At 38.6% G+C, this 22,437-nt stretch overlaps 1 protein-coding gene across 3 annotated transcripts in view; it reads right to left on the reverse strand.

The window, feature by feature from the left end:
• Window positions 1-22,437, reverse strand: part of Armh3 (armadillo like helical domain containing 3) — a 188,716-nt gene that overhangs the window by 150,321 nt on the left and 15,958 nt on the right. For all 3 annotated transcript variants that reach the window (XR_009227314.1, XM_046450063.1, XM_046450062.2), the window contains exons 3-11: window positions 22,372-22,428; window positions 22,117-22,263; window positions 20,116-20,223; window positions 12,734-12,826; window positions 11,382-11,456; window positions 11,177-11,263; window positions 4,297-4,353; window positions 3,156-3,199; window positions 1,342-1,402 (exon numbers count right to left, since the gene is read on the reverse strand). Coding sequence is in view for 2 of the 3 variants with exons in the window: in XM_046450063.1 (XP_046306019.1) it covers window positions 1,342-1,402; window positions 3,156-3,199; window positions 4,297-4,353; window positions 11,177-11,263; window positions 11,382-11,456; window positions 12,734-12,826; window positions 20,116-20,223; window positions 22,117-22,263; window positions 22,372-22,428 (729 nt within the window). In the remaining variant the exon portion in view is untranslated. The remainder of the gene's footprint in view (window positions 1-1,341; window positions 1,403-3,155; window positions 3,200-4,296; window positions 4,354-11,176; window positions 11,264-11,381; window positions 11,457-12,733; window positions 12,827-20,115; window positions 20,224-22,116; window positions 22,264-22,371; window positions 22,429-22,437) is intronic.

The following is a 22,437-nucleotide window of genomic DNA, read 5'->3' on the forward strand; positions in this document are numbered from 1 at the left end:
CCTGAGTTCAATCCCTAGTACCCCCCACCCAAAAAAAGAAAATGTCAAAGAAAGCATGCTGATTACATCCAACTAGATATTTAGGGGATATATGCATTTCAGACAAGAACTGTGTGAGATCCATGCTTATCCTTCAGATCACAAAAATCTTAGTTTGTAACAGCAGGCAAATAGATAAAAGGCATAAATTGCCTCTCATATGTGTGATTTCAGAGGCATGTAAAAGATGCCCACCCCCTAAAAATGCCACAAAACTTTTTCTCCTTGACTAAAAGTTGAAGATCCCTGTGAGCAACATAATTAGATCAATTTGTATAATCAAACACCAATACAAAACTCATACTTCTCTTGCCTCTGAGAGATTTCACTCATTCATACCTCAGAGTTTAGCAGGTTCTTTCCTGAGAGCATGCTCTGAGAAGGAAGATGGGAAGACACTGGGGGGAAAAATTGCATCTTTGTGTGGGAGGAGATAGGGCAACTGTTTCTTGCAATAAACTATGTAACAATCTTGCTCTAGAGCTGATTACTTGGATACTAATGCCTAAGAAGACAGACTTTGTGAATCTGCCTAAATTCTAGAACCTCCTAGATTTCTCTCTTAAAAATTAGCCCATATTATCTGATCCAAAATGCCAGTGCTTCCAAAGTTATGAAACCTTACTCTGGAGTATTGCAAGCTAGACCAATATCTTTTCCTAAACCTTGGACCTCTCTGCCCAGAACCTAACTAAGCCTTTAGAGGAGTAGCTCACATCCACTATACTGTGACCCTTTGACCATAGGACCAGCTATTAGGGATCACATGGCCACAGGAGAGTATAAAAGAGCATTTGGGGTGGGGGGTAGGGAGGACTCAGATCTAAACTCTCCTATTTTTTTTAACTTTTTTAGATGTTGATGGACCTTTATTTTATTCATTTATTTATATGTGGTTCTGAGAATCCAACCCAGTGCCTCACACATGCTAGGCAAGTGCTCTATCACTGAGCCACAACCCCAGCCCCTAAACTCTCCTATTCTTTGTTCCAAGGGTCAGTCTGCAATCAGGGTCAACACTTACAAAAGCAAAAGTCTTCCTATGCACCTTTTCTTCAGCAATCAATTAATTAGGAAAAAATGAGTCTAAGAGGAGTCAAAGTTCCCCTCTCCCCATCTTATCTAGTTTTGGAACTCAATAACAGAGACAAAGTTCCAAATAAAATCTGCTCTGAGTAGCCTCTCTCATGCCATGATGATGGCCCTTCATCATTCTATCACCTCAAACATCTGAATATCTGATGCCAGATTTACCTAACCCTGCATTTCTAAAAGCAGGAGAAAAAAATAAGTAGGACTTACCATATTTGTTAAAGCAGAGAAAAAGCCACTCTGGTGTTCTTCTTCCTTGTCTTTATACTGTCTAAACAAAAAAAGAATTAAATTCAACTTTAGGATTACTTATGAAATACATCTTTGTCCTCAACATTCTAGATAATCAGGGCAGAGCTCTCTGAATTCTCTAACTTCAGAAGAACAAAGCATTATGACAATGCCACTGCAGTTCCCCCGCAAGCTAGAGGCACCCATCTGCTCCTGAAGTAGTGTGTACCAAAATGCCTGGCTACTTTGAGAGAGACTTAGAAAGCAAGCTGCAAAAGTGTGAAACTGCTCTAACATATGGCTGATCCAGTTATTTCCCAAACAGACTATTACTTGAAAAGTGTGACAGTGAAATTACTTCAAGGCTGTAACAGTGAAAATCTTGTTTGTTTCTGAAGGAAAAGGAGGAAAACCAGAGAGCTAAAACATGTGGAGATGGGACAGATTTGAAATCCTGACACCAATTGTGTGTAAGGAAAGTCTGGAAAGAAGCAAGAAAGAAAAATCCTTCATGGCCTTTGCAGGGATTAGAGATATTTCAGGTTTTCAATCGTGGAATACCATATCCTTCCCCTATGCACAGCTAGAGGAAAAACAAACAGAGCCCCCAGAGTAAAGAGGGACACTGGGAAGGTGAGGGTGATCACTAGTAAAAAAGAAACATAGCTCAAACATGTGGTAGAGCACATGCTTAGCATGCATGAGGCCCTGAGTTCAATCCGCAGGAGAGAGAGAAGTGAGTGGGAGGGAAGTGAGATAGATCTGTCGAAGTTGATTTAACTCAATACACTTTCTTCTTTTATTTATTTAGGTACTGGGGATTGAACCCAAGGATACTTTACCAATAAGCTACAGTCTCAGTCCCTTTATTTTTTTTTTTTTTTTTTTTTGTAGTTGTAGATGGATACAATACCTTTATTTTATTAATTTATTTGTATGGTACTGAGGATTGAACCCAGGGCCTCACATGTGCTAGGCAAACACTCTACAACCCCAGTCCAGTCCCAGTCCCTTTTTATTTTTTATATTGAGACAAGACTCCCTAAGTTGCTTGAGGGTCTTGCTAAGTTGCTAAGGCAGGTCTCAAACTTCCTATCCTCCTGCCTAGCCTCCCAAGTCACTAAGTTTACAGGCATGCACCACCATGCCCAGTTTCCTTTATTTTTTTTTTTAAGAGTACAAAAAAGTGGTACATCACAAACTTTTTTATATTAGAAAATAATATTTGTATGACACATGGGCTGAATGAAATAGACTGCTTAAAATGGGAAAACTAGTAAAAATGTTCTGCAAAAAAATACCCATAAACTGGAAAAGAATGTTCCTATTTGCTTAAACCAAAGATGGATACTAATCTGGTGGCTATTTTTATCTTGGTTTTAAAAACAACCCCTGCTCTGTGAGGTGTGGTGTTGCAAACCTATAATCCCAGCAACTCAGGAGGCTAAGGCAGGAAAGTTCAAGTTCAAGGCCAGTCTCAGCAAGGTCTTGTTAACAAGGCCCTAACCAACTTAGTGAGAACCCTGTCTCAAAATAAAAAAGGGCTGGGGAGGTAAAGTGGTAAAGCATACCTAGGTTCATCCCCAGTACCAAAAATTAAAATTAAATAAATAAATAAATAACAACCCCTGCTACTACCATCAAGCTGTGCTGGAGCAAACTGATCTTATACCTCTGAATACTCTTTTGGGATAGGTCCAGGGAATTTAAGCTAAGAACTATAACAAACCTGTTCCCTACACAACTAATCCAAATAAAAATTGGACTTTTCCCTTCTGGAAAGATTGACTTACCTATTATACTCAGATAAAGCCTGAGCAATTACAAGCCCCATTCCCTGAAAGAGAAAAGATAGTTCATATGAAATAAATGAGTAGCCTTTGTGGGTTGGTGGTGATGTATGACTCAGCCACGAAAAACACTAAACCCCCATGGACCATGCCCAAGAAGTTCTGTCTAAAAGTTGGCAACAATGACAGAAATTTTGAAAGGTACTATCAAACCAAGAGGGAAAAAACTCTTTGGAAGTATTTTTTCTTATCTAATTAATGTTCTTAGATACAATTTAAAATAAAGTAATGTTCCCAGATACAATTTAAAATAAAGTAACAAGGGCTGAAACAGACCAACTCAGATTACTGACAATTTCACTGGGATCATTTTCATTCCAAAGAGAAGACTAAGAATATTCAAACAAAAAGCCCTCATTTACCTTCAAAACAGCCACAATAAAAGGGACAATGAGTCCCATGCTAAATGAAGGTGCATATAGATGAGCCATTCACTCAGGCCACAAGAAAATAGCAATAAAAAGGAAAGAGGCATCCAATAAATGTTGAAGTAACTTATCAACTTTCCTGGAGAACCTGTAAAGCCTAATACAAAGATCAATTGAGGATGCAAGGATGAATCGTGTGTACATTTTTTTCATAAGGGAAATTGAAGAAAATAGGATAGAGAGGAAATAAAGTCAGACACCTGGCCATCTTCTTCTCTCCATATTCAGAGACCAGATATATTATCTCACACACTTTCAAGAACATATATAGCAAATATACATCATCCTTCATATTTCAGCTTCACCAAATCAGGCTCTTTATATCATCTAGCTTGTTCCACAAGAAGGAACCTCCCATCATTAAGTCACCTAAGCTTTCTTACTCCTGGATGTATAACTTATTGACTTTATAGGAAGTCAAACTCAGCACACTACAACATGAAAATAAGTAGCCACTTCATCATGAATAGCAAGCAAAAAATGTCCCCTCAAACCTTTCTTCCATGACACTAAGAAGAAGACTCTAAAAATACCAATTCCCTCTTTCTAGCCAAAGAAAGCAACACAGTACCTCTCTGCTCTCTTGTTCTAAATGTCCACTGAAAATAAGGCCACTGAATTCAAATAAGACAATACACCAAGATCCAGATACTCACATTGAGTGTGGCCTCGTCATCCACAATAGACAGCTTCACAATATAAGGATTCACAGACTGTAAACAACAGAAGAGAGTCAAGGTGAGTGTGACCTAGTTAAAAAAGCCCTTCAGCTATTTAAGAAAGTATTAACAGGGGGCCAAGGATATAGCTGAATGGGAAAGTGCTTGCCTGCCATGAGTGAGGCCCTGGGTTCCATTCCTAGTACCACCAAAAAAAAAAAAAAAGTGCTTGTTTAAGGCCTTTTTCTCTACAGTGATATTACCAAAACCCAGCCCCAAACCTCTTGAGTGCTGACTCCCCTAATTTCCAGAAAATTTCTCAGCACATATGGGCATTTATCAAATGCACAGATGTACATGAATACACGTACATACACACAGGTCAGTTCTGTTCTACCCACATTTTCCTCTAGGCTGAATTAGCTCAAGCCTATGTCTATAACTTCGCCCACCTTTCCTTTTTGTTTCTAAAAAGTAAGTGAACATTCCACAAAACTCACTTTGTCCTACCATCCCAAGTGCTTAGGGATACTGTCTTAGGAGACAGAAAAGCTTCCCTGCAATAAGGCACATATGTAAGTTGCTAACTTATATTCTCAATCCAAAGGCTCCCTAACCATTTCACAAACTATATACAAGGACTGATTCACCCACTCTTAAAACAAAGCCATCTTGGGGGTAGAAAGTGGCAGCTGCTTAACAGCTAGAGAGGCCATTTATGGAGATCTGATTCCCAAATAACACTGCAGGGGAGCTGGAAAAAAAAAAAAAAGATGTAATTACCCAAGCAATAATCTGGTTAGGACACTGGGATTTAATGATTGTCCCATCACTTATAGCACTGAAAGATTTCTTGAGTTTTTAGTGACCCAATTTCAGCTTGGAAACATATGGAAATGGACATATATTTAAACTTATTAGAAAATTGAGCCATCTCCTACAAGTGATACAGGAACCAATGACCTGCTCACCTTGAAAATATCCCACACATAGGATGTATAGAAAGACCTCATACAGATCAGGCACCAACTCTAGCCCAAGGGAAGCAAGTAACAATAGTCTCAGACTAGCAGTTTTTATAGCTACAAGAAAACTCATTAGGAAGAAACTTGAAAACCCAATTGAAAGGCTAACCCCCCTGCCCACCCCCAACAGAGAGCTCATTTAATCAAGATTCTGAGAGCATCTTTTGCATTGTCAACTGGGATAGAGAAAGAGAGCTTTGCTTAACAGTCCAAATGTTTATAAAGTTTTACATAATGTAACTCAAAGAGGTAGAACCCACTCCATTTGTTATTTGTTTTGACTATAGTAAGGCTCTCAATACATCTTCCTGTAACCAACAGTCAAATCCCGCTGATACAATAAACTTCAGGCAAGATCCAATGCATGTAGATCCTTGGAAAAGACAATCTGCACTTAGCTGATCTAGAGATGTCACCAGGATGACAGCAACATTAGAAAGAGCAGACCAGCCAGGCACAATGGTCTTAGAAGGCTGAGGCAGGACAATCACAAGTTCAAGGCCAACCTCAGCAATTTAGCAAGGCTCTAAGCAACTTCGTGAAACCACCTCAACATTAAAAAATAAAAAGCATAGGGACTATAGCTTAGTGATAAAGTGCCCCTGGGTTCAATCCCCAGTAAAGGAAAGACAGAAAAAGGAGGGAAGGAAGGGAAGGAAAAAAAGAAGAGTAGACCATAGCCAGGTGCAGTAGCCCATGCCTATAACCCCAGCAACTTGGGAGACTGAGGCAAGAGAATTACAAGTTGAAGCCAGCATGGACAATTTTGCAAGACCCTGTCTCAAAACAAAAAATAAAAATGGCAGGGATAAAGTTCAGTGATAGAGTGTCCCTGAATTCAATCTCCAATACCCTAATAAAAATGAATAAATAAATAAATTAATTAATTTAAAAAAGGAAAGAAAGGATAGACCAAGAGACCACTGTTTCTTGGCAAAATTTTTCCAAGTCCTAGTCACTCGGCTTCCCAAAATTAGGCAGTGTTAGGTAACAGAAAGAATCATCTGATTACCAAGACCAGCATATGCTTCAGCAGCAGCTGAGGAAAAGGCAAAGCAGCTAAAAGCAAAGGTCTGAGTTCCAATTCCTCTTCTTATTAATTATGACAAGTTCACATTAATTAACCTAAGTTTCAATTTCTTCAACTGTAAAATGGGGATATTTTTTATCCTGGGACTGCTAAAATACTTTAATAAAACATGTAAAATCCTTAACATATATCTGGCATATAGTTAGAGCTTAATAATTGGTAACTGGGTTGGGGCCGTAGCTCAGTGGCAGAGTACTTGCCTAGCATGCATGAGGCACTGAGTTCGATTCTCAGCACCACATAAAAGAAATAAACAAATAAAATAAAGGCATTCTGAAGAATTGTAATGCTAAATAAATAAATAAATAAAAATCATTAAAAAAATAAAGGCATTCTGTCCATCTACAACTACAGAAATAAAAATTAAAAAAAAAAAAACTGGCTGGGGTTGTGGCTCAGTGGTAGAGTGCTCGCCTAGCATGCAGGAGGCACTGGGTTTGGTCTTCAGCATCACATAGAAATAAAATAAAGATATTAGGCCTACCTAAAACTAACAATCAAATATTAAAAAATAATAATAATAATTGGTAGCTGTTATTTTGTCCCCTTTAACATTATTAGCATTCAAAGAAAAGTTCTTTAGAAAAAAGAGAGAAGGGGAAAAAAAAGAAAAGGAACAACTTCCAAGTAGATGTAATAAACAATTTTGTGATTTCTGTGATATACCATGCTCAGGATAGCAGTTGGATCTGTGTCACTTCATCTCAAATGACTTGACCAGCCTAGAAGGCCAGGATCTTGATGGTGTGAAAATTTCTATTCTTCTAGACATTGATTATCATTAATACTGAACCTGTTGTGCTGGTCACTTTTTTTTTCCCAAACTGATCAATAATTTATTCATATCAATAAAAAATCACCACCTGTGATCTTGTTGAATTAAATCAGGAGTGCAGGGACACACAGGCATATCAAAATCATTTCGAGAACACCAACTATAGAAGTCTATCAATGCCCTCAGATATAACCCCATTACTCCTAAAAAGAGAAGCATTCCAAGTCAAGCACTGACCAAGTTAGAGGTTTTATAAACCATTTGGCCTTGGGGCTCCATCAATACCAGTCACAACACAAGTCTGATTAGAAGCGGGTCCAGGAGGTTCAACTAAGCATGAGAACTAAGCCCCATATCCTAAAGGAAGTTAGTATGTTTACCTGGACCTAGAGTCACCAGAGGTTCTCCTGAGGTGATAACCAGTTGATCAAAAGCAGTTTGAAGAGATGTAGCCATCTTCAGACTTCTAGAACAGCCATAACTAGAACAGATGACCCCTCATGCCTTCAGAGGGAAGGGCAATCTCTTGCTAGTGATTTCCATCTTTGTAGAGGGGAGCATAACCCAGGTGTAGATAACCCCCACTCTGGGCACTTACTCATGTTGTGCTGGTCAGTTTTAAAACTAGAGGTAGGCTGGGACTGTGGCTCAGCTGTGGCACACCTGCCTGCCATGTGTGAGACACTGGGTTTGATTCTCAGCACCACATATAAATAAAATAAAGGTCTATCAACAACAAAAATATATATATGTATATATTTTTTTAAATGATTTAAAAAAATACTAGAGGGAATCTACTTTTTTACCCACCGGACAGAATTACAAGTTCAGTGAACCTTCACAGAATCATTCCAATGGGATCCTGCCTTTATTTGACTAAATTTTTGTTTTTGTTTTGGAACCAGGGATTGAACTCAGAGGCACACGACCACTGAGCCACATTCCCAACCCTATTTTGTATTTTATTTAGAGACAGGGTCTCATTGAGTTGCTTAGCACCTTGCCCATTGCTGAGGCTGGCTTTGAACTCAGGATTCTCCTGTCTCAGCCTCCCAAACTGCTGGGATTACAGGTATGTGCCACTGCACCCGGCTGATCTAAGTTTTACTTGTTATTTTCATTGTTCTTCCCTAGACCTTTTTGTTTATTCGTTAGTTGATCTGGGGCCTCCTCTACCTCTTTAGATGATATATTAACTACATGGCATCTTTTCCATGATTTCTATCCCTTATGTCCAATACCTCATTTACTTTCTTAGTTGGGTATCTAGGTTGTCTAATAACCTCTATACCATTCTAGAACTCATTTTTATTCTTCTTGTCATGGGATCAACTCTGGCAATAGCTAGAATGCTATTCTCCCTAGTACACCTTCTTCTACTTATGAAAACTACTAGTTTACTACTAGTTTTCATAAGATTTCACCAGCTTTTGGTTTTGCTATGTTCATCTGAAATTCCTCGTGTTCCTGTCAAAAACCTTCCTGCTCTTCAGTCCCCAGACATCCTTAATGATTTCTGTTGAGTGACTTATAACAAAAGCTGCAAAGCCCAGATAAATTATGCCCACCAGCTTGCCCCTGCCTACTATATTAATTCTTCTGGGGGCATCTGACAGACCAAAGATGCATACTTCACTCCAGAAATGTGATTTTCTCCAGTTCCTTGGCCCGGTCCAATTTTTCAGGCTGACATTTCAGAAAGCCCTACTGAGCTAAGCCTGGGTTCAGTTTACAGTTAGAAAAGCCAAACTATTGCCTCAGAATAGCCTGCATCCACCAGAATGTTCTGAAAATATTCATTACTGATGATGATGCATTCCTGTCACATAACTCAACTCTCTTTAACTATCCTCAGCACTTTTCCTCAGCTATTTTTCTTGTTGTTGTAATAAGGCTCCAGAGGCACTCACACATGACAAAGATCACAATGGCTACCATGCCAGTCCCTTCAGATCACCAGTAAAACGGGTATTGGTGATAAATTATATATTTGCTAGTAGTTGTATGCCCCATTCGTCAGGTCCTCCAAGATGATAAAAATGAACAACTCCTAGGATTTATAACACATTAACATTTTTCCATATTCCAGTCCCTCTTTAATTATTTCCTCCTTATAGCCTTTCCTTCTTCCATATCTCTCCTTATAAGAGTAAGCTCCACAGGCTGAGGATGTGGCTCAGCAACAGAACACTCGCCTAGCACTTGCGAGGCACTTGGTTCAATTCTCAGCACCATATAAAAATAAATAAAATAAAAGATATTGTGTCCAACTACAAGTAAAAAATATTAAAAAAAAAAAAAAAAAAAGAAAAAGAAAAGAAAAGAATAAGCTCCAGGGCTGAGGATATAGCTCAGTTGGTAGAGTGCTTGCCTTGCATGTACAAGGCCCTAGGTTCAATCCCCAGCACCACCAAAAAAAAAAGAATAAGCTCCAGCTGGGCTTGGTGGCACCCACCTGTAATCCCAGCTGCTCAGGAGGCTGAGGCAGGAAGATCACAAGTTCAAAGCCAGCCTCAACTACAGCGAAGCGCTAAGCAACTCAATGAGACCCTATCTCTAAATAAAATACAAAATAGGGATGGGGATGTGGCTCAGTGGTCAGGTGCCTCTGAGTTTAATCCCCAGTACCAAAAAAAAAAAAGAAGCAGCAGCAGCAGCAGCTTCAGATTTTGTGTTACCCCTCACTTTGAACCTGCCCAAATAAATTCTAACTAGGAATCATATCAAAAATCACTAAGAGCCAGAAGCTCAGAAAAGAAAATCTTCTCTCCAACTGGCCCATTTCTCATAGTGCTGCTGCTACTTATTAAGGGGAGAAAGTCAGATTGCCTCAAGTAATGCATGACTTCCTGGTTTAGTAAAGTACTCCTGTTGTCTAGGACTATATGTGAAAAACTTCCTTGTCCTTAAAAGGAATCCCCAATGAAGGCCCTGGTCTTCCCTGAGTATTCTCCTTCCTTTTCGGTGTATTCTGCCTTCTGAAAGGAACCAAGTACATATATCAAACCCACACATTGATCTCTGGGATCTGTTCTTCATTTCAAAAATCTGTACCCTAATTAATTCAGGGGCAAAGACAACTCCAGAACTGATATGGGTAAGGCCCTGCCTTCAACTTTTTCATTAAAATCAGAAAAAGTTTTCAAACCATCAGTAATACTTATACAAACAGACTTTATTAAGGAAATATAATAAAAATAAGAATCTTTCAAACCAAATGCACTAAGTCAGTGGTTCCCAATCCTGACTAATCAACCTACTGAACTGGGGATTTCTAAAATAATAATAATGTTGGGTTTTTTTTGTTGTTGTTTTTTGGTTTTGTTTTGTTTTGTTTTGTTTTTTAGTTATAGGTGGCCACAATGTCTTTATTTTATATTTATGCCGTGCTAAGGATCAAACCAAGTGCCTCACGCATGCTAGGCGAGCGCTCTACCTCTGAGCCACAATCCCAGCCCAATAATAATGTTTTTAAAAAGATTCACAGCTCCCCTCCCACAAAATTCTACATCAGTGTGGTATGTCCAGATTAAAGTCCAAAACTTTTTTCTTTTTAACAAATTCGTAAGTCACTCTAATAAGTGCATTTAGAAGCCACTACATTAAGAGATACTTCATTAGAAACTATACTACAGAGAGCTGGGTATGGTGGCACACACCTGTAATCCCTGAGCTCAGAGGCTGAGGCAGGAGGATTGAAAGTTCAAAGTCAGCCTCAGCAACTTAGCAAAGCCCTAAGCAACTCAGCAAGACCCTGACTCTAAATAAAATATAAAAAGAATTGGGGATGTGACTCAGTGGTTATACTACAAGATTCCTTTAAACAACTATATTCTCTGCCCCATGCATTTAATTATTGCATTTGAAGAATTTGGTTTATCAAAATTAATCTTCACACTATCTACCAAGAACATATCTTCCACATTTAAGAGGCGCCACATGTAGGAAGATTATAAAAAGAACAACTGCCCTTCAGGATCCCCTTACCTCATATTTTCTGTAGTTTACCAGCAAAGCCAAGAGGACAACAGCATCATACCCATGCTCTCTACGACTTGGGGGATGGGAAAGTATCTGTAACAAGAACCAGAAATACGTAACTCCTGACTGCTAACTCCTGGCACCTGAGAAAACAGACCAACAACATTTGAGGAGATGATCTATCCAAAAGACAAAGAGGTGACAAAGCTACCTGTAAAATTGCTTCAAATATGCTGTTGATCATTACATACTCCAGGATAGTGTTCTGGCTGATGTTGTCTGTCACCTGAATGGAATAAAAAGCTTTTTAAGTCTGTTTTAAGGCACTTGATATCTCATGTGTATCTCCTACCCTAATGTCTAAGTGAAATGGAAATGTAGAAACACTCTACTACATACTTAGTAGACCTTTCACAAGCATAAGCATCCCAAAGCTACCAGAGCCTGAATAGGCAGTCACTATGAAGGTAGGAAATTAGCAAATTAAAACTTCCTAAATCTGAACTTATTATTTCTCTCATACTCTCACAAGCATTTGCTTAATAGTTTCCTGCATTTCAATCCTTAAATACCCAAGAAGACATTCACAAATCCAAAAGTCTTCAAGAGGTGGAAGGAAAAGGGAAGTACCTGAAGTATATAAACAACATCTCACCCTCCTTCCACTAAGGAGTAGAGGCAAGTGTCTAGTTATAAAATCAAAACCACGGCTGGGGTTGTGGCTCAGCGGTAGAGCGCTTGCCTAGCACATGCAAGACCCTGGGTTTGATCCTCAGCACCTCATTAAAAATAAATAAATGAAAGGTATTGTGTCCAACTACAACTAAAAAATATTTTTAAAAAATAAAATAAGGGCTGGGGATGTGGCTCAAGCGGTAGCACGCTCACCTGGCATGCACAGGGCGCTGGGTTCAATCCTCAGTACCACATAAAAATAAAATAAAGATGTTGTGTCCACCAAAAACTAAAAAATAAATATTAAAAAATTCTCTCTCTCTCTCTCTCTCTCTTAAAAAAATAAAATAAAAGCCAGACCATATAAAAATATTCAGAATCACAAGAGCCATTTTCAAGTGAAACCTGATGAGGACAAATCTGACAATCTAGAAGATTGTAGTTCTCCTAAAATGGTCCTTCTATTTTTTTTTTTTTTTTTAGAGAGAGAATTTTTTTAATTTTTTTTTTTTTTTTAGTTTTCGGCGGATACAACATTTTTGTTTGTATGTGGTGCTGAGGATCGAACCCAGGCCATACACATGCCAGGTGAGCACGCTACCGCTTGAGCCACATCCCCAGCCCCTAAAATGGTCCTTCTAAAATGATAAGTATCACATCATCTGCAGGCTAAAAATTCTAGCAGTTACTCCAAAGAATAACTTCCAGGAAGCAAAAGTCCAGGCAACTACTACCTTATATACATTCAGATAAGAGGAAGTGATGCAATACCCCAGTAAAGAATTTTTTTTTCCTCTTTTCACTTCTAATTTTGGGCTCAAGTATTCAAATAAGCTTGCCTCTGCTGTCAGTTAATACCCTTGACAAACATATAAATGGATTACTTACAGTCACTAAGCAAAGTAGTAATTTCAGACATAAACTCTTCAGACTTTCAGAACCTTCTGCACAAAGCAATGAATCCAAACTCTCCATCAAGTTCTGAGAAAGAGAACCATTAAATATTAAGCCATACCACTAAACACCTACATCCCATCTTTGCCCAACGCTGGGTTATGTTACACAGGGTAATGTGAATAATGCACCATGAAGCAACTATATCATTCCCCTAGGCCTAGCCCTTGCAAAATCAAAGAAAAAGAAGGTTTCAAAGTCTAGCTATTTGGGGGGAAATGCTTGAGAACAATTCCACAAAACAATGAAGAATTTACTCTTCTACCAAATGAATGTTTGCAGCCTGTCATCCATATTTAAATCTTCAGATTAGAATGGGGTAAGTTGAAAAAGGAAAACCTAATGATTAAATAACTGTATATAGAGATATCATCACTTGATTTAGGTATACTGAAGAAATGACAAAGGGACAATATCACTACTGGCATCACTGGCCATAAGTACTAACAAAGATGTGTCCATCCTGGTCAAATTCCTTGACAATATGATTTGAGTTTATTTCTTGCACTAAAAATCAGCTTTTAGACTCAAACTAATCAAAAGATGAAACTTGCCAGGTGCGGTGGTACACATGTGTAATACCAGCAGTTCGGTGGTACACACATGTAATATCAGCAGTTTATTTGAATACTTGAGGCAGGAGGATTGCAAGTTCAAAGCTAGCCTCAGCAACTTAGTGAGGCCCTAAGCAACTCAGTGAGACCCTGTCTCTAAATAAAATATAAAAAAAAGGACTGGGATGTGGCTCAGTGGTTAAGCACCCCTGGGTTCAATCCCTGGTATCAAAAAAAAAAAAAAAAAGAAAAGAAAAAGATAAAACTTTTATATACTATAATAGATGGAAGAAGAAAGGAAATATTCTAGTTAAATAGAGGAGAAAATTGAACAGAGAATAAGTTCAAAATAAGCTTCTTCAGTTCAAGTCAATAAATGTGTAAGCATCTACTATGATAGTGTACTTTCAAAGAGTATAAGAAAAAGTAACTGGTGACCCTTGCTTTTGAGGTGCTTTTAGTCTAATGGGAGAGAAAAATAAGCAAACAATATCAATTCAAAGTTAACAATGACAGAAATATACATGGAAGAAGAGTAGTAGCTCAAAAGTCACCTATTCCAGCTGAGTGCGGTGGTACACACCTGTAATGCCAGCAGCTCAGGAAGCTGAGGCAGGAGGATTGTGAGTTCAAAGCAACTTAGCAAGGCCCTAAGCAACTTAGTGAGACTCTGTCTCAAAATAAAATGTAAGAAAGGGGTGGGAATATGGCTCAGAAGTTAAGCATACACACACACACACACAAAAAAAAAAATCATCTATTCCAGGACTCCTCAGAGGTTAGTCTGATTTTGCAAAATCAGTAGGAATTAATTAAAACTTGAGGAGGAAAGAGATTCCTGACAGGCATTATCATGATCAAAGACACATGAGGAATGAAATGGCCCTGGGCATGGGGATGGAATACAAGTAGTTTGTTATTAGAGCAGTATAAAGAATGAGGCTGAGGCATAGAGGTGAGAGACGAGACTGGAGAAATAAATATGGTACAGGTATGAAAGTTTTATAAGGCTAACTAGGGAGTTTTCTTTATCCTATTAGTAATAAAAAGACTAATAGAGGATTTTAAGCAGAAAAGATCTGAGTATAAGTTACATCACTCTGGTATCACTGTGGATGAGAGGTTTAAAGATGGTAAGCCTGGAGGAAGGGAGACCAAAGAGAACAAATCTATCAATTTCCTCAGCCATGTCTTATTTACCTCTGTATCCCCAGTGCCTAGCAAAGTGCTAGCATATAGGAGCTCAAAAAATGTTTGTCAAAAGAAGGAATAAGTCCAACTACAACTAAAAAATAAATATTAAAAAAAAAAAGAATGAATAAGCTGGGGCTAAGGTTGTGGCTCAGTGGCACAGCGCTTTCCTAGCATATGTGAGGCATTAGGTTCAACCCTGAGCACTACATAACAAATAAAATAAAGGCATTCTGTCCATCTACAACTACAAAATAAAAAATAAAAAAAAGAATGAATAAGCTGGGCACAGTGGCAATGCCTGTAATACCTGAAATTCAGGATGCTGAGGAGGAAAATCACAAATTTAAGCACAGCCTCAGCAAATTAGGAAGCCGATAGCAATTCAGAGAGATCCGATCTCAAAATAAAATAAAAATAAAAAGGGTGGGGGACATGGCTCAGTGGTAAAGCAACTCTGGGTTCAAACCTTAGTTTGAAAAAAAAAAGAGGAAGAAATAAAGGCATCACTATAATAGTTAAGGTGAGATATAAAAGAGCAGTGGCAATAGGGGAAGAAAAGACAGATTTGAAAAAAATCTGCTGAGGTAAAACTAGCTGTAGTGATCATTTGGAGATAAAAATGAGGGAAAGGCAGGCTGAGGTTGTGGCTCAGTGGTACAGCACTCTCCTGGCATGGGTGAGGCACTGGGTTCAAACCTCAGCACCACATAAAATAAATAAATAAACAAACAAAATAAAGATATTGTGTCCACCTCCAACTAAAAAAAACAAAAAAGATGGAAAGGAAAAAAAATCAAGGATGACTCCCAGGTTTTTGGCTTGGGGCCTGAGAAGACAGGTGCCCACTCTAAAACAAAAGGAATGAGAAGAACAGGTATAGGAGAAACAATAAGTTTCATTTTGGAAATGTCAACCAAGAGGTATCTATGGTATATGTGAGAGAGAATATCCAGCAAGCACTTACAAAAGCTCAAGAAGAAATATTAAACCTCGATAGAGACAGCATCAAAATATACAGACAAGCTGGGGTTGTGGCTTAGTGACAGAGAGGTTACCTAGCGTGTGTGAGGCACTGGGTTCGATCCCCTGCACCATATAAAAATAAATAAATAAAATAAAGGTATTGTGTCCATCTGCAACTAAAAAAATATTTTAAAAAAAAGTATACAGGCGGGGGCTGAGGTTGTGGCTCGCTTGCCCCTCATGTGTGAGGCACTGAGTTCAAACCTCAGTATCACATAAAACAATAAATAAACAAAATAAAGATATTGTGTCTATATACAACTTAAAAAAAAAGATATCTTAAAAAAAAAGCATAGCTGGGCACAACGGCACACATCTATAACTCCAGCAGCTCGGGAAGCTAAGACGGGAGAATCGTGAGTTCAAAGCCAGCCTCAGCAATGGTGAGGTGCTAAGCAACTCAGTGAGACCCTGTCTCTAAATAAAATACAAAATAGGGTTGGGGATGTGGCTCAGTGGTCTAGTGCCCCTGAGTTCAATCCAGTACCAAAAAAAAAAAAAAAAAAAAGCATATAGGCAATAATTAGAACAAGAACTGGGCACAATGATACATGCCTGTAATCCCAACAACTCAAGAGACTGAGACAGGAGGATTGCAAATTCAAGGTCAACCTAACAACTTACTGAGACCCTGTTTCAAAATAAAAAATAAAAAGTACTAGAGATGTAGCTCAGTGTAAAAGCAACCCTGGGTTCAATCCCAGTACTGGGGGTGGTGGGGAGAACTATAAGTATGAAGAAGGGATCTGAGATTTTTACCATAACACATATATAAATAAACTGTAATAATCCAGAGTTTTAAAATGACACTTAGCACTAAATCTTTGTATATTCACAATTGTATATACATAATTTCCAGTAACCTCACCATTATAAAAATTATTTGGAACAAATTCTTTTTTTTTTTTAAAGAGAGAGTGAGAATGAGAGAGAGAGAGAGAGAGAGAGAGAGAGAGAGAGAGAGAGAGAATTTTTTTTTTAATATTTATTTTTTAGTTTTCAGCGGACACAACATCTTTGTATGTGGTGCTGTGGATCAAACCTGGGCTGCACGCATGCCAGGCGAGCGCGCTACCACTTGAGCCACATCCCCAGCCCCTGGAACAAATTCTTAACTCAAGCCCAGTGCAGTGGCATATGCTTAAAATCTCAGCTACTCTAGAGTCTGAGGCAAGAGGATTGCCAAGTTTGAGGCCAACCTCAGCAAGTGAGATCTCGTCATGAAATAAAAAATAAAAGGGCTGGGGGTATAGTTCAGTAGTAGAGTGCTCCTGGGTTCAATTCCTAGTACTAGGGGTAAGGAGGAATTTCTTAATTTAAATTTAGTGAGTGACAGGAGAGGAACTATCAAATACTGCAAATCATGTATCTGATAAGGAACTAATATATCCAGAATATGCAAAGAACTCTTACAACTCAATAATAAAAATAAAATACCCAATCTAGAAACTGACAAAGCATTTTAATAGACATTTCTCAAAAAAATAAAAATTAAAAAATAGAAGGCAGACAAAAACAATAGTTAATATGGAGAAACTGAAACTACCATATATTGCTGGTGATACTATAAAATGGAACAATTAATAAGAAAAAAATGCTTTAGACCAGGCATGGTGGCACATACCTGTAATCCTAGCGATTTAGGAGGCTGAAGGAGAAGAATCACAAATTTGAGGCCAGTCTCAGCAATTTAGCCAGGTCCTAAGCAACTTAGCAAGACCCTACCTACCTCAAAATAAAAAATAAAAAGATTGGGAATGTGACTCAAGGGTTAAGCACTCCTGGGTTCAATCCCCAGTACCAAAAAAAGAAAAAAATGGTTTGGCAGCTCATCAAATACAGAGTTATCATACATGACCCAGCAATTCTACTCCTAGATACTCAAAAAAACTGAAAGCATACATCCACACAAAACCTTATACATATGTTCAGAACAGCAATGTTCATAATAACCAAAATGTTGAAACAAACCAAATGTCTCTCATATGAGCAATGAAATAAACAGAATATGGTATATCTGTCCAGGAAGTATTATTTAGCAACAAAAAAGGAATGAAATATTCCTATGTCCTATAATAAGAATGAACTTTAAAAACTTGGCGCTGAGGGGCTGGGGTTGTGGCTCAGTGGTAGCGTGCTCGCCTAGCACACATGGGACACTGGGTTCGATCCTCAGCACCACATAAAAATTAGGTAAAGATTGTGTGTCCATCTACAATTTAAAAATAAATATTAAAAAAAAAAAACTACTAAAAACATGGTGCTGAGCCAAGTGTGGTAGCACATGCCTATAATTCTAGTGGCTCAGAGGCTGAGGCAGAAGAATCTCAAGTTCAAAGTCAGCCTCAGCAACTGAGTGAGGCCCTACGCAACTTACTGAGACCCTGTCTCAAAATAAAAAGATGTGGCTCAGTGGTTAAGCGCCCTGGGTTTAATCCCCATTACCAAAAAAAAAAAAAAATGGTGATGGGCACATTGGCACGTGCTTATAATCCCAGCAACTCCAGAGGCTGAGACAGGAGGATTGCAAACAACGCCAGCCCCTGGGCAACTTAGCAAGATTCTGCCTCAAAACAAAAAATAAAAATAACTGAGGATGTAGTTCATTGATAGCATCTCTGGGTTCAATCCCCAGTACCTTTCCCCACCCCCAAAAGAAGCTACATATGATTATGATTTCATTTATATGAGGTGTCCAGAATGGAGAAACACATAAACTAATGGCTGGGTATGGTAGCACATGCCTGTGATCATGGAAGCACACGTCTGTGATCCTAGTGGCTCAGGAGGCTAACATAGGAGTATCACAAGTTCAAAGCCAGCCTCAGCAACTTAGCAAGGCCCTAAGAAATTTAGCAAGACCCTGTCTCTAACATAAAAATATATAAAAGGGCTGGGGCTGGGGATCAGTAGTTAAGCGCCTCCTGGGTTCAATCCCTGGTACCAAAAAATAAAATAAAAAATAAAAAAGCAAGCTAATGATTTTTAGTGCCTGGGGAGAAGAGATAATAAGGAATAATGGGATAATTGCTAATAGGTATAGGGTTTTTTTCAAAGGTAATGAAATGGGTTCTGAAATTTATAGTGGAGATAGTTGTTCAATTCTGTGATTATACTAAAACCCACTAGATTATATACTTTTTTTGTGAAGCGGGGGCTGGGGTTTGGCTCAGCAGTAAAGCGCTCGACTCACATGTGCGAGACCCTGGGTTCGATCTTCAGCACCACATAAAAATAAATAAGTGAAATAAAGGTATTGTGTCCAACTACAACTAAAAAATAAATATTTAAAAAAAAAAAGAGTGAACTGTAAGAAACACGAATCGAGAAGCTATCATGAGGGGCTGGGGTTGTGACTCAGGGGTACAATGCTTGCCTAGCATGTGGAGGCACTGGGTCCAATCCACAGCATCACATAAGAAAATAAATAAAATAAAGTTACAAAAAAAGAAGAAGAAGCTGCTATCATTAAAAGAAGATAGGGGCTGGGGATGTGGCTCAAGCGGTAGCGTGCTCGCCTGGCATGCGTGCAGCCTGGGTTCAATCCTCAGCACCACATACAGACAAAGATGTTGTGTCCGCCAAATACTAAAAAATAAATATTAAAATTAAAAAAAAAAAAGTCAACCCCCCCATTAAAAGAAGATAGTGCCAAAAAGTAGATAACAAAAAAAAAGTCTGAGCCAGGCATGGTGGTACATGCCTATGATCCAAGCTACTTAGGAGCTCAAGCCCAGGAGTTCAAGAGAAGCCTAGGCAACATGGTGAGACACCATTTCAAAAAAAGGAAAAAAAAAAAAGAGAAAAAAACACCCTGATAAGGGTTGGGGTTGTAGCTCAGTGGCAGACTGCTTGCCTAGCAGGTGCCAATACCCTAGTTTTGATCCCCAAAGTTTCAAAAAATAAAATAAAATAAAAATTACCCTTGTATATTCATTTGTTATATTTTTATTTAAATTCGTAATGTTCACACAAATACATGATACAATAATAAACTGTTCAACCTTTATCCTGTAGAAAAAGGATTTTTAATTCAATTTTGTTTTGCAGGTGGGGGGGGTACCAGGAATTGAACTCAGGGGCACTCTACCACTGAGCCACACCCCCAGCCCTATTTTGTATTTTATCTAGAGACAGGCCTCACTGAGTTGTTTAGCACCTTGCTTTTTGCTGAGGCTGGCTTTGAACTTACAATCCTCCTGTCTCAGCCTCCCGTGTCGCTGGGATACAGGCAAGCACCACTGTGCCCGGCTGCCTTAATTCAAATTTAAAGTTAAATTTTTCCTTGATTCAGATAAACAAAATCTATTAAATAAAAATATCTGGGTTGAGGACATAGCTCAGTTGGTAGAGTGCTTGTCTCACATACACAAGGCCCTAGGTTCAATCCCCAGCACCACACACACACACAAAAAGTCCAAGGCCAAATTTAATCATATATAGCTATGAGAATCCAAATCTTCTAGTACAACTTTCTGCAGATGACATTCATGAACAACTGTTAGAAGCAGTCATTCATAGGCACATCAGCAGCTTATGTCTCACCTTCATGCAAAGCTCCGCCTTGTCAAAGCCCATCAGCATGTTGATAATATCAAACCCAGAGGTAGACTTATTCTTTTGATGGACTCCTCGAATAAGTGCACACAAGGTCTGTAGAAGTAAAAGAAAGAATTGTTTCTATAGAGGAAGTCTCCAAACTAGAAGGGCGCTCACTACATCTGTAGCCTCACATTATAACCTCAGAACCACCTTCTTACATAGATAATTTCTCAGTTACTCTGAGCTCCAAAATACAGTCTGAATCTTAACATGTGCAAAATCCATAAATTAAAAGAGGAACAGCAACAAAGACTGTTGTCATCTTCCATTTTTTGCCTCCTTCTTGTTTTAGGGCCATTCTCAATAATCAAAAAAGGGATAGGGATGCAGTCCAATGTTAAAGCACCCCTGGTTCAATCCCCAGTACAGAAAGAAAGAAGAAAGAAAGAAAGAAAGAAAGAGGGAGGGAGGGAGGGAGGGAGAGAAGGAAAAGAAGAAAAAGAAGAGTCATCCCTGAAGTTTTGTATTAACTATTATAGTAATGTACTATACTTTTAGGGGGTCATCAAGTAGCTTAAGATCAACTTATTTCTGCCGTCATAATGAGTCATTGTAATTACTGCACATATAATTCCAACTTTTATTTCAACTTGCATTGAGCCCCTACTGGACAACTCAAATGTTAAATACATGTGCCAAAGGTCAAGGCTCTAGGATAAACATAGGCCTTCTTTCTGGGGCATCAATTCAAGAGGTAATTATTCTACCCATTCTACACAGATGAGAAAACTGGGGTTCACAAAAAGATTTTCAAAACTAGTAAATTAGAAATTTAAATCCTGTCTACCAAAAATTCCAACAAAATCCTTTATTATATTATGAATTCTTTATAATCTAAGCTTGTCAATTACTGTCCTAAGTACATACTCCCAATCTAGGGTATACTGGATCCTGCAGACTACAAACTTTAGAAACTTTGTCTTCCATTCATTCAGTAGAAATTTATTTCTATAATACCAACTATGTGCTGGACATTGTTATATGTACTAAAAACAAAGTATTGAATGAAAGTGTCAAAATCTCTGCCTTAAAGAAGCCAAGTGTGGGCGGAGGTTGTGATTCAACGGTAGAGAGCTTGCCTAGCATTTAATTCTCAGCATCACATAAAAATAACTAAAATAAGGTATTGTGTCCATCTACAACCAAAAATAAATAAATAAATGTTTTAAAAAAAAAAAAAAAAAAAAAAGAAGAAGCCAAGTGTATGGCCAGGCACAGTGGTGTATGCTTACAATCCCAGCAGCTCAGGCGGCTGAGACAGAAGGATCAAAGTTCAAACCCAGCCTCAGAAATTTACTGAGGCCCTAAGCAACTTAATGAAACCCTATATCAAAATAAAAAATAAATTTAAAAAGACTGGTGGGGCTGGGGTTGTGGCTCAGTGGTAGAGCGCTCACCTAGCACAGGTGAGACACTAGGTTCGATCCTCAGCACCACATAAAAATAAATAAATAAAAATAAAGGCATTGTGTCCACCTACAACTAAAAAAATTAAAACAAACAAACAAACAAAAAAAAGGACTGGAGATGTGGCTCAGTGGTTAAAGTGCTCCTGGGTTCAATCCCTGGTACCAAAAAAAAGAAGCTAAGCATATCCCCCAACACAACACTCTGTCCAATGTTTAACACACAGCAATTGTTCAATGAGTAGCTGTTGAGATGAGTACAGGGTACATGCCTGCAATCTCAGCTACTTGGGAGGCTAAGACAAGAGTATTCCAAGTTTTAGGCCAGCCTTGGCAATTTAGCAAGATCCTGTCTCACATAAAAAATAAAAAGGGCTGGGAACTAGCTCAGTAGTAAAGAGTCCCTAGGTTCAATCCCCAGTAGCAGATTGGGGGACCTCATACCTAAAGACAATTCTAGGTTCCTCAGGTCCCAATAGGGAATTATACTTCCTTTCTCTGATAAACAAGAACCCCCAACAGGGTCCTAGCCTTGTACCTGCAATGCATTGACAACACGAATTGGATGTTCCTCTCCCAGAGCCTGGATGCAATGTTGAAATAAGCAATTAATATTGTCCTTGATCTTCATTAACTCCTCACCATCAAGAGATTCCAATTTGCCTTCTAGGTACTCTAAATTCACCTGCCAATGAAACAATAAGGGCCTGAGCACATTTTTGTGTAGCAAGTAGAACATAAAATATGGCCATCTTAGTTACCATGAAAACCAACAGAGGCCATCAAGTCTTACCTTCATAAGGAAAAGCTCTTCCCAAAACCGAGGACTACACTTACTGGGGTCCTCTGTCTGAAACCA

This window comes from Marmota monax, unplaced genomic scaffold (genome assembly GCF_021218885.2).
Source record: "Marmota monax isolate L192 unplaced genomic scaffold, Marmota_monax_Labrador192_F-V1.1 WCK01_AAM20220418_F8-fsc00004, whole genome shotgun sequence".
Taxonomy (NCBI): Eukaryota; Metazoa; Chordata; class Mammalia; order Rodentia; family Sciuridae; genus Marmota; species Marmota monax.